Source organism: Branchiostoma belcheri, unplaced genomic scaffold, assembly GCF_001625305.1.
Source record: "Branchiostoma belcheri isolate BF01 breed outbred unplaced genomic scaffold, Haploidv18h27 scaffold151, whole genome shotgun sequence".
Classification (NCBI taxonomy): domain Eukaryota; kingdom Metazoa; phylum Chordata; class Leptocardii; order Amphioxiformes; family Branchiostomatidae; genus Branchiostoma; species Branchiostoma belcheri.
Window position 1 is genome coordinate 583,414 of NW_017802947.1, and position 13,032 is coordinate 596,445.

At 41.6% G+C, this 13,032-nt stretch overlaps 1 protein-coding gene across 1 annotated transcript in view; it reads right to left on the reverse strand.

The window, feature by feature from the left end:
• Positions 1–57: 57 nt before the first annotated feature.
• Positions 58–13,032, reverse strand: part of LOC109465508 — a 35,662-nt gene continuing 22,687 nt past the window's right edge. Inside the window, 27 exon segments of the mRNA XM_019762864.1 lie at positions 58–141; positions 748–900; positions 2,073–2,180; positions 2,795–2,934; positions 3,214–3,335; positions 3,666–3,751; positions 3,883–4,023; positions 4,156–4,263; positions 4,753–4,889; positions 5,324–5,433; positions 5,777–5,868; positions 6,196–6,336; positions 6,693–6,800; positions 7,241–7,377; positions 7,863–8,002; positions 8,369–8,451; positions 8,701–8,838; positions 9,283–9,390; positions 9,752–9,894; positions 10,040–10,196; positions 10,393–10,470; positions 10,592–10,726; positions 10,991–11,095; positions 11,378–11,517; positions 11,955–12,154; positions 12,447–12,523; positions 12,899–13,012. Of these exon segments, the coding sequence (XP_019618423.1) occupies positions 58–141; positions 748–900; positions 2,073–2,180; positions 2,795–2,934; positions 3,214–3,335; positions 3,666–3,751; positions 3,883–4,023; positions 4,156–4,263; positions 4,753–4,889; positions 5,324–5,433; positions 5,777–5,868; positions 6,196–6,336; positions 6,693–6,800; positions 7,241–7,377; positions 7,863–8,002; positions 8,369–8,451; positions 8,701–8,838; positions 9,283–9,390; positions 9,752–9,894; positions 10,040–10,196; positions 10,393–10,470; positions 10,592–10,726; positions 10,991–11,095; positions 11,378–11,517; positions 11,955–12,154; positions 12,447–12,523; positions 12,899–13,012 (3,285 nt within the window).

The window sequence follows — 13,032 nt, forward strand, 5'->3', positions numbered from 1 at the left end:
ATTTGACGGTTCGATAAATCGACAGACGAATGTTTAATGAAAACACAAGAATCTTTCTCACTTTTCTGGTTTGACCAGCCACACTTCATGAATGACCTGATGAGATGGTCCACCACCGAACACGGCAGCTTTCACATATTCCTGATAGAGGGATGAAAAAAAGGGATATTAAAACCCTTGTCCTGCGGAGCCTCTCTCTATGTGTGTGTGTGTGTGTGTGTGTGTGTGTGTGTGTGTGTGTGTGTGTGTGTGTGTGTTGCACATACAGTACCATCTATATAGCACCCTGTATATGTGCGATTTTGGGGGGGGTGGAAGTAACTACGCCACCACAGGACAAAAAGGTCAAGGGTGTATGACCTGATTAAGACATCAAATCATTATTGTGTATATTGTGTAAATGAATGCCAGGAGGGCAAGGGTTAAGGACCCCAGATGAATTAGTACCTTAGTAAGGCAAGAAAATGCCTGAAATACCAGATCAGAATTGACATCATGTGTCAATTAAATCATCACCATTATCTCAAAACTACTTTAACAAGTTGAACAGTGTCAGTGCAAACGGGTCTCTTGTCAGACTGAGTGAAAATATAACATTTTTTTGTTCTAATCAATACAAAATGAGCCTGGTGTTAGCATCGTATATCAATGATTTTCGGCTCGGTCATTATGATGTCACATTAATCCACCTCACTTAATTACACATACCTCTATCAATTACATTATACATAATACAGACGACCTTACCGGTTTGTACTCAATACCGGCTGCGTCGAGCCTGTCCATGAATTCTGTTGCACGCTGGGTAAAGGTTTCAGACCTCCCGTCCCTGGCAGTAACATTGTACGGCATGGCGTACACCACAGGACCGCGACTGTGGTACAGGAACATCGCGCTATTCTGGGGGGGGGGGGGGGAGACAGGGCAGATCCTTCAATGTCCATATTGCTTTTGGTTTTTTATTCAGAAGCACAGTGATGAATACAAATAAAAGGACATGGACTAAGTGACTGCGAACTCAAGTTAGGTACAACTTATATTCTCATCGCAGCCACTTTGACGTTCATAGTATATTCATAGTGTTTGACATCACAAAATCCATAGTGTTTGAAATCACGATATCCATAGTGTTTGACATCACAGTATCCATACTGTGTTTGAAATTACAACATCCATAGTGTTTGACATCACATCATATTAATATTCATAGCCTTTGCCATCACAATATCCATACAGTGTTTGTCATAACAGTATCCATACTGTGTTTGACATCACAATATCCATACATATTTAAATGTTAATTGTACTTTTTTGTTGTGTGGCGCTGTTAATATAAGTTGTAAACTTGAGTGCAGCGCCACACTGTCCTTGTTATGTTTTCATGTTTTGATGAATAAAAAAAACATCCATACAGTGTTTGACATCACAGTATCCATACTGTGTTTGACATCACAGTATCCACAGTGTTTGACATCACAGTATCCATAGTGTTTGAAATCACAGTATCCATAGTGTTTGAAATTACAGTATCCATAGTGTGACATCAAAGTATCCATAGTGTTTGACATCACAGTATCCATAGTGTTTGAAATCACAGTATCCATAGTGTTTGAAATTACAGTATCCATAGTGTGACATCAAAGTATCCATAGTGTTTGACATCAAAGTATCCATAGTGTTTGATATCACAGTATCCATAGTGTGACATCAAAGTATCCATAGTGTTTGACATAACAATATCTATTATAATAGTGTTTGACACCACAGAGTAATGCTTAAATGTGTAAATCTGGGAACAGTTGCTTTAGATGATGAACATCGCCAATGTGCATTAGCTGCTATTGCTAACTTCCATTCATCGTGGAGTGAGCCCTGAGAAGAGATGGGAGATGGATACATGCATACGATACATGTATGTAAGACTGATACTGTTCGCTTCAAATGAAACAAGCAACCATTTCCAGAATTACCTGGTAATTGGTAAATCCCACTTTTTGTGCAGTGTATGGGTGAGGGGGGTATAACAGTGAAAAATATGTACTTACCCCATGACGTGAAAAATATGTACTTACCCCATACGATGGTGACTTAGGGGGGTCCTCCTGATGTTCTTTGGGCAGCCAGAGACACGCCGTGTAGTCCTTGTTACAACCTTCAGTGCTCAGCGTAGATGGATGCGTCTAATAAAACAAAACGACAGTGTTGGCATTGATACGGAAACTCAAATATGGCTTGAAGTTTTCCTGACATCATCATCTATAATCGCATACGTGTAGATGCCTTGATGAAGGTAATGAGGTACACAATAACTTTTTGAAACTGTCGATTAAAAGTGGATGCTATTTGAAAGTGTCTGACAGTTTTCAAAATCTATCTGATTTCTTGTCTTTTATTTTTATTTATTTATTTATGAAGATTTACCACATTTGTAGAAGGGTTGACATAACAGGTGACTATCACCTCTTCAAAGATGTCAAACCTGAGACCAGATTGTAAAGTTTGAACCACTCACACCGGGAAGGTCCCCTACTCTTTTCGATAAGTGTGTTGGGTTCTTTAACGTGCGCGGGGTGTGGCTCTCCCAAACACGGGACCTGAAATTTTACGTCCTATCCGAGGGACGTCCATAACCGAAGCTCGGTACTCATTTACAAAGTAAAGTAAAGTGAGGAAAGTCGTGTAAAGTGCCTTTCCCAAGGGCACAAGATCAGTGGCATTCTCAATGAGTAACAGGCGGTAGCTTCAGGTTACCTCCTATTAGGCAACGTTTGATGTGGTTGTTTTAATCTCTTACCCAGATGACGAGGGTGGTTGTCTGTTTAATTTCGGCATTCTTACTGTTGCCACCACTCACGTAACCCACCAGGGTCCAGGAGAACTTTGTTATTGCATCTCCCAAGGAACAACTGCTGACATTCTTACAGATCCACGTGCCTGTATATGTGTAAAAACATGAATTGAGTCGGATGAGTTTTAAAAAATGTAGCTAGCCATCAGATTTGATACCAACTCCGTATACTGGCTGACCAGTGTATGAGGAGCCTGCAACAAATCGGAATGCACCAAGGCTAGATATTAACTCAAATACACTTCCTTAGAAATGACAATGAACACCTCGACCTCCCTTGTGACCAAGATTGTTTACAAAGGCATGTGTTCAACCTGTAACCTCCACCCAATATCTAATAAGAAGGATTTTCACCAATGAAGTACCTGGCATTATCCGTCTCTCTTCGAAGCCATCATATTTCTTGATGCTCCAGTAGTTAGGACAGTCCATCACCCTGCACCTGTCCTCCATGGTAGTCACAACCTTGCCACGATAGTCTTCAGCACTGTCAACAATGTGGAACACTTGTGTTACAAAACGTCTTTAAGTAAGGGATTAAGTAGTTATATATCATTTGTCAAATTCCATATCACAACATATTTGAAGTGATGGTCGACTGAATCAACCATCAATCAATGGAGACGGGTGCCATAAATTTTAGCCAACATATGATCCACCGCTGATGTTACAGAAATGGTGGATTGTCTTGACAAAAGATGAGTTGGGCAGTCCAAAATTTAGGTACGTCCGTTTTCTTTACAGTTCAACTATGATTCACAAACATATTTGATATTGGATGTTGAACAAGACATACCTATTAGCAACAAGTTCTTACTTGTCTGATTTGATGAGCCAGATTTCGTTCACTCGTTTGCTGTGAGGAACATCCGGTCCATCGTACCCTACAAATTTCACATACTCCTGCAAAAATGTATAACAAAAATGTAGAAATAAGAAAATGTTTGAAATCAAATTTTCTGAAAAATATTAAATGCTGTCTACAGCAATTGAGAAACATACCAGACACGTATACGTTAATCGGGCTACTGCACCTGTTTGTACTTTAGACCTGCCCAGTCAAGTTTGCCCATGAATTCCTTCGCCCTCTGTCCAAACTCCTCATCTTTTCCTCTTATCCCACCACTGTACGTCAGAACATAGGCTACTGGACCACGGCTCCTGTATAAAAACACCTGTGGGTGCAAAAATAATGATAATTACAACTTGTTAAAATCTACAGCCAGCGTATATACCATGATACACAAAATGTCTAGAAATAACCACAGGCCCATAGAACCATAATCGAATTTTCAGCCGACACTTACCCCGTCTTCAGTCGGTTGAGGAGGGTCCTTCTGATGCTTCTCGGGCAGCCAGAAGCACGTCTTGACCTCCTTGTCACAACCTTCCCTATCTATGTCATCTGGATTCATCTAAACAACAAGAATTCGGAGACCTTCATGAAATATTTCTTCCTTCATCGTGCATGGGAAACAACAGCAGCTGTCATTGTCAAGGAGGTCATGTACTAGTGAATAACATTGAGCGCTACCAGATGTAGACGTAGTTAATGACTCCCTCCCTCTGGGACATGATGTAACCCAACCATATCCATTACAACCCCACCTAATGGTAATGCTGAAACACACACACACACACACACACATATATACACGGACACACATACCAAAAACAATACATCCATTTTTCATGTACTAGGTAATAAGAGGGAGACGTGAGTTGGGGATGACTTCATCAAGAATACAAGGATATATGCAAACTTACGCCATCCTTACAACACCACTGCCCAATGCTAATCGATCCTATAAACACATGGTTGTTTTATCGATGCTAAAAAAAATCGTGCCAGTGCTGGCATTATGGAGGTTGGAAGGAAGGGGAGGACAGACTTAGTCTCTTACCATCCGTAGTACAGGGGCTGTCATGTCTATCTTCACATTCTTACTGTTGCTGCCGAAGATGTAGTGGAACAGGGACATGAAGGCACCAGTCGTTTGTGTCGGGGAGCAACCAATAGACTTCTTACACACCCAAGTGCCTGCAAAATTGCAATAGCGCACATTCTCACCTCAATCAGGAGCCTAGGTTGACCGAATAGATGGCCTTTGTTACGTCGATGAAGCTGAGACATCCAGGTAATGAGATAACAGTCTAGTTCTTTATCAGTTACCCAAGCAACCGGATAAATTGTGGAGAAAAAACGATCGGAAATATCGGGTAGCATCCACTTTATTTTCAGTGATACCCATTTGCATGTCGTAGAAAGTTTTCCCGTTGATTCTAATTCTAATGAATGCATGAATTTCTTTCTAGCAAAACAGTACTATGTACTCAACGTGGGACTGGTATTTTGCAGATGACCAATATGTGATGTATTTTAAATTTAGAAGAGTTGTAAATAGGAGACCATATTTTCAACACTTGCCCAGGGCCAGGTGACACTGATCGAGAGGTACATGTATGTTTCCGTACCGGGTTTGACACGTCTCTCCTCGAAGCCCACATGTTCCCTGATGGTCTTGTATGCCGGGCATTCGACCCGCTTGCACTTTTCGGACACCGGGTCCAAGATCTCGCGAGAGCTAGAGAGAGAGTGCAAGAACAGTATGTTCTGGGATTGCTCGTACTGTAATGTATGCATGTAGTACTTCGGCGGAAAGATGTATAATGGATTATGAATGGTTTAGTTCTAAAAAAAAGCAGCCTGTATTCTGAATTGTATAGCATGATCAGTAGATATGGCCATGTACATTGTAACGTACACGGTGATATCTTGAACCTTGAAGGTTGTATGATGACATGGTGATGTTTACGATAACATTCATTGTATGAATTATGATAAGTACATTATTATTATATGTATTTTGCACACATTTTACACATTTTGCAAAAACAAAATAGATCTATGACAAATGAAGTACTTACTCGGAGGTTTCAGGTTTGATAAGCCAGATTTCATGGACTCGCTTCCTGACAAGAATATTTGGTCCATCATAGCTGACGGCTTTAACGTACTCCTGTGGGAAGATATGACGAATCGGTACATCAAATAAAGTGTCAAATTAGAACATATTACTGTTATAGTCTACCAGATACCTTTGACCCAGTATTGACGTCATACTTCAAAGACGCCACGTGACAAGCCTACTGAGTAAGACCAGAGTGACTGGTTGAAAGCTCTAGGTGAGAGAACTTCTTTGTGTTGGATCAAACCTTTTAAGTTTAACAATGTAACTATCAACACGGATGAACTTTCACGACCTTACTGTTATAGAATTTGCAATTATCAAGTACCGTTTAGAAGAAGAAAAACTGTGTATACTGTTACTAAGATGAGAACCTACGGGTTTGTATTCAATTCCTGCTTCGTCCAGCCTGTCCATGAAGTTTCTGACCCTGACGGCCAACTCTTCCTCCCCGTCTGCCCTGACGCCGCTGTACGTCAGCACGTAAGCTTTTGGTCCGCGGCTCTGGTACAGATACACCTGCGAACATGCTTGTTACGTCAATTTTACATCTAGAGCTTGTTTAACACTGCCTGCCCATTATACAAGCAGCGACTGGTATAATGAACTGTACTACTCTACATTCAATACAGGGGTATCAGTCTGCAATGCTGCTGTACCTGAACATACTTCTAGGGAGACCAAAATCGCTATCCTTCTTTTTGACCTCAATGTTATTGGCATCCTTCTGTCTCGAGAGACAATGGAGTCAATAACTATCTACATACCGAAATTCATACAAATTTATCAAATTATACTTATAGATGCGAACACACAAACGCAACATAAAACAGTACGAGTTCTGATGTCAGCTAATGAACTGATCCGTTGCTCACCCCTTCTCCGTTAGGCTGCGGTGGATCCTCCTGCTGTTCGCTGGGCAGCCAGAGGCACAGCTTGGACAGCTTATCACAGCTGTCCCTCCCCAGGTCAGCAGGGTTCATCTGAGTGTATATGATAACATTTTCGTGTATTAAAGTATTAGTAAATGATAAACAAAGTCCTACTAATGTTTGCCAAGTGGCCAACAGTTTTCATGGTTCATATATTGGATAATGATTCTGGTGTCAATTCCCGTTCCCATATGACAAAAATATTCATCAGCGGTAAATAGCTTTGTTACCATTTTCCACATTTCTCTTCCACTGGCCAGGATCCAGCTTAGGGGCATTTTACCCATTCCTACTAAACACAGGCCTCTTCTGACATGCAAGATCTTTTCAGTCAGCCTGTCTAATTGTTTTCGTCCTGTATTAAGACAGACCCCGTAAAAAGGCCTGTTTGTCTGGGCGGAACACCCTAGAGATACTAGGGAGCCTACGATGGTCTGCCTACCAGACTTTATATAGGGCACTAGCTGCTGATTATTCAGAGCAATACTTACAGCATGTAGAACGGGAGAAACCATCGTTATCCTGGTGTTCTTGCTGTTCTTGCCGGCGAAGTAATCGTACAGGGACCAATACGCAGAGTCTGTCTCCATCAGAGAACATCGTCTCGTGTTTTTGCACACCCAGGTGCCTGGAAAAAATACGGTCACGTACTTTTTGTTAGTTCATATTGTTTGAGTACATATATTGAATTTGTTGTAAATTATTGTATAAGACAAAGACGTGCGTAGTAGCATTGAGGATGAATAATTGTACATATTGTGCACTCATGCACAAGAACACACACACACACTAGGAGAGAGGGAGAGAGAGAGAGAAAGGGACAAACAGGTACGTAGACAAGCCAAAATAAACATTCACATGATACCCTTGAATGAACTTTAAAATTATGCAAGGTCACAATTCCCGACGCGGAGTCCGGCCGGGCATTTTCCGGGAAGTATGATATAAAAGACAATTAAACACGGAAAAGTATTTTTTTTTTAAACTTATTGATTCTTGATACGAATTGTTTATTTTTCGTTCCTGAAAACAGTACGGCCGATCCATGTTTTAGAACTGAGACCTCAGCATTAGGAGTGGTTAGCACTATCTACTGGTAGGTGATCAGTTTACCTCGTTCAATGCGTCTTTCCACGAAGCCATCATGTTGCCCGACTTCCCTGTACTCCGGACATTTCATCCATGTGCATTTCTCTTCCACAGGATCCAGAACCTCTTCAGGAAACTCTTCCTTCAAGTTGGCCCTGTCGTAACTTTGTTTACACCAAAAAGAAAGTGCATCGAACTTGGCTCAGTATAGCGAAAAAAAGTGAAAAAGTCCAAGTGTTAATCAAACTTTTCGTTATTTAGTATGTATATCGTCGCAGATGGAAAACATATTGTTTTGGCTCTGTTTCTTCTTATTATATTCTTTTCCAAACACATAGAGTCAATGACCTGGACGAGACGTCGATTACCATGGTAACTGGTGCTGTAGCAGACAGGTTATGTCGTCAATCAACGTACTTCGAACCGCTTGAAAAGTTCGTTTGGTGATTTTCCTTGGCTAGAATACCTTTAGCATACTTGATAATTGTATAATTCAAGATATCTACAACAGACGAGCGAAGACAACTTACTCGCCCTCCATGAGCCATATTTCCTTGGGTCGCTTGTTGGTTGGTACTTGAGGGCCATCGTAGGTTACAGCCTTCAGACGGCCCTATCAACAACGTTATATATGCATTATAGTGTTATATTACATATTGTAAGTTCTTTCTCAGTTCCTCAGACTTTATGTGTCATGTAATGAAGAATGCAACATTACGAATGATCAGAAAATGATACATGATAGCCTGGGTGTTATCCATTTGTACACATGGGCTTGCTTCCTACTCGCTCCCTTTTTCCGGCAGAAAGTTTGGGATCCCTGGTATGCAAATTGGATGACACCCAGGCTGCGATAACTTACGTGTTCAAAGGAGATCCCAGCGCCGTCTAGAATGCGCATGAACTTCAGGGCCCTTCTGGAGAAATCCTCCTCTGTCTCCTCGACGTCCCCGTACGTCATGACGTAAGCAACTCCTTCACGACTTTGGGACAGGTACACCTTGAAACGCACAAACAGAATATAATCACGTGTTTTCGACGTCACGTCCCGGAAGCTGCAGTAGAAGGGTCCATTGCATGAAGTCCGCAATTTACTCAGTGTTGTACATGGTCTGAACGTTTAACCCTTTTTATCATAACACAGAAGATAAACAAACTCTATCGCACCGATGTTACCAGAACTATGTATGCAGAATGATTCAGGAGCATTTGCGTAATGTAGTAAATGTATAGTTTATTGCAACTTCTTGACCGAGGCGAGGGCTAACTGCAAATAACAGGGAAAGGATGAACAAGCAATAAAGCCTAATATAACATGTGGCTATTCTAGTCTAAACGCTGGCTCTAAACTGTAAGTTGCTGGGCTTGACTCGCTTTTTTTGTTCTGAGAAAGTGGAAGACAAAGATCCTACTTTTTCTGCAATGCGTGGGTTCAGTAACTAACCCCATTTTCAGTTGGTCGCGGCGGATCGTTCTGAAGTTCCTTCGGCAGCCAGAAGCACATCACAGTCTCCTTGTCGCACCATTTTTGACCCAGGTCTATCGGATTCATCTTGATTGTCAAAGTACGTAGTAGTTTACGTTAGTAATGATACATAAATTTGAGATAGCAGTCACTGTAATGCAGATTATTTTCTTTCAAAGTCAAAGACTTCAATAATATCTGTGAGTATTGTACTTAGTTTTAAGGTCAGGCATGGTTCTATAGATCATATAGTCCATACGTATCCAGAACCGTGCCTCGGGAATTCTGATAAAAAAAAATTATAGTATGTTCTTGGATACATGGAGACTATCCAGAACCGTGCCTTATCCGACCCACACAGGCAAAGGACTAGATAGGTACGGTCCTAGACACGACAATTATGTAGCTACTGAAATGCAAAGATAATGACCAAGATGATTATGCTTACGGTTACTGATTGTAGTACAGGAGCTGTCATGTTGATGGTCACGCTCTTGTGGTTGCTGCCTGAGATGTAGTTCATCAGGGACCAGAAGGAAGATATCGGCGCCATAGAACAGTCCCGGCTTTTCTTGCAAACCCACCACGTCCCTGCAAATGAGATTAGCTTTCAACATTATTTTTTTCCAGCTAGAGAAGACATCGAAACATCGATCCAGTCAAAATGTTTCCATTTGTATGAACTGCAACTGGCAACGTTATCTTTTTAACTGAATGTAAATCACGCGTTAAGTACCTGGCATTTTTCTTTCCTCAAAGTTGTTGAATTTTTTAATGCTCTGGTACTCTGGGCACTCGCCATCCTCACACTTCATGGAATCACGCGAGATCTCGCGAGATGTCTCGGTCGTCTGTTCGACGGATTCTTCGCTTTCGTGTTTGGGTTTATATCTCTAGAAAGAAAAATATAGGAAGAAAAGGAGGAAAACAACATTTTCATTACATGTAGCTATATTGTATCATCATGTTATGTTATGCTATACGTGTGATTTTGGTGGCGTTTCTCATTATATGCCGATCGAAATCTCCTTTGTCTTGTAACTTACAAGAGATGTTTAATGTACGTCATTTTCATCAAAAACATCTTACGCGGCCAGCCTTCAGGTTCCAGAGTTCGTTGTATCTTGTCGTCTTCCAGGGAACGTCGTAGCTTGCGACGAAGTAATACTGTCAGGGCGGACAAAAATATCCCATGTCAGACTTCATATCTTTGTCACCATGATGCAATTGATCAAGGTTTCTAACCCATTGAATTGACAATTTCTGGGAAGCGGGCATTTTTTCGTACCTGTGTGTATAGAGCGTTGTTGTTGACCAACTGCAGGCGAAACGTGTCCATCAGTTTGTCCACTTTGTCGTCTGTTGCCCAGCCGCTGAAGGCCGTCACCCAGACGTCGAAAGCGGCTTCGTCGTCAATGAACACCTGGTCACAATATAAAGTACAATTTAACTTTAAGTAAATGTTATGGGGCAACGCAATGTTATGGGGTAAACATATAGGGCAACGCAAAAGTAGGTGGTTATTATACATGTACTTTTCTTTCTCAAGGTGGTCTTGTGGTTAGAATTGTTGACACTGAAGGTTCTAGGTTTGAATCTATGACAGGCCTCTCTAGTACGGTTCTATGAAATGGCATAACCAGTCACAATGGGACGCACTTCAAACAGCTTTCACGCATGCACATACCTCGTCGTTCTTTGGTTTGGGCGGATTTGTTTGATGTTCCTTCGGCAGGTAGAAGCAGGTTGTGTATTCCTTCTCACAAGAGTCACCATCTCCGACTTTCACCATCTTGGTTAAAGTAAGAGAAAATCATGCTGTCACTATCTAATATTTATTAGATATTTATTTATTTATTATAATTATGGTATTTAGTCGAGAAAGCATTTGTAACATGATCTAAAGGTTGAGTAGTTGTAGCTGTACGAGTCAGCCTTTTATGTCTTTCCACAAATTCAAATTTACCGGACAATTAACTTCCGGTTGCAGGTGTAACAATCCAAAATGGAGGACAATATTTACGTCATAGTCACATGAGCGCAAACAACCAATGGAAAATACAGTAACCCTCACCTTAGTCAAAACTGGTGCCGTCATCTTGACTTTGATGCCGGCAGAGTTCTGTCCGCTGATGTACTCAGATAGAGGCATGAAGTTCTTCATCGCCGCCGCCTCGTAACTGCAAGACACAGTCTTGGTGCAGACCATTGTAGCTGTACAATAGAGAATTGAAGATTTCAAACCTACGGAAAAGCAGTTTTTTTGCATGTTGATCGGCACAAACAAAGAGATGCTCTGACATAATCTCAACAGTCCTAACTTTAGGAATCCTACAGACTGAGAGACCAGAAGTGCGTTAGGTAAGAACCTGTAACCTGTTGCGACTAGCGCCGGGTACGTGACGTGAGAAACTGTGGATGGACCTCCTTGTCAATCTGTGGTTGCAATATTTCACCTTCCTTCATTCCTTCCACTCTACTAAAGGAACGGGTGAACACTAATAAACTCTACTGAATTCAAATACCTACAAACACACGATCAAAAACACAACGAAAACAATATCAGGTCCTCCGTACGTACGAGGAGGGATTTTTCCCGTTACGAAGTGCCAAAGTGCATACCCAAAGATCAAGCAATTACATGTACTTACCGTTGATCACGCTCCTCTGTACGAAGTTCTCGTGTCTTTTGACAGTCTTGTACTTCGGACACTCTTGTATTTGGCACTCAGCTGGCATATCCGTGATGTTACCCACAGGTAGGATGTAAGGTAGTGTGGTCTTGGGCTTTGGCTTGGGCTTCGTTGGACTTGTTGGAGTCACCTTCTTTTTGTTTTCTTCTTCTTCTCTCCTTACAGCATGAAAAATATCACACACAGATCGAATATTTTCGCCTTAAGAGCCAAAAGACGTAAAACGTACACAGTACCCTTGGCACTGTAGGATACGGAATCAAAGTAACAGTCATTTACATGTAACATCTTGAGATCAATAACCATCTCATCTGAAAACAGATCTACATGTTGGGTTGGGCACAATCTTTTACGAAAATGCCTCAAAACATACATCAAAACTCTGCGCCAAAAAACTACTTGGAGATTACATTGAACCGCAACAGTGTACGAGAGGGTAAATGCTTCTACCTGATCTCTTCCCACTCTTTGAGTGGTATCTCCTGTGGAAATTGCTCTGTACACTCGTCATCGGCATCCAGCCAGACCTGTTGTTGGGAAGCACATGTTAGCTGCCTCCCTACAGTATCCACAACAAAAGATAATGTCTTAACATTTAGAAGCTTCCTACGGCCATAACACCAGAGTGCTGTCATCATCTCTCAAGTTTATCTACATTTAAAATAGAGGGATGTGTTTGCATGAGAGAGCATCGTATCAAGATCCGTGCTTACGTACATGAATCTAGTTCTGTACCAGAATGGGTTAGCATTCGGTTCAGTCATAAGGCACGTTCCTGGACATTCTCTGAATATATCCAAGAACGTGGTTCTGCCAGAACGGTTCTGGATACGCATGGACTATCCAGAACCATGCCTTAGCGCGATTCAGAGTAAAGCATGGTTCTGGATATTCTACAATACCTCGTTGTGCCTGCTGAACAACATTCCCGGATCGCTGTACGAGGCCACGTGCACCACTCCCGGCTTGTAACACTTCTCCTCCGCCAACAGCCATTCCCTCATGTCGCGGTAGGTCTAGATGAATGAATGGATGA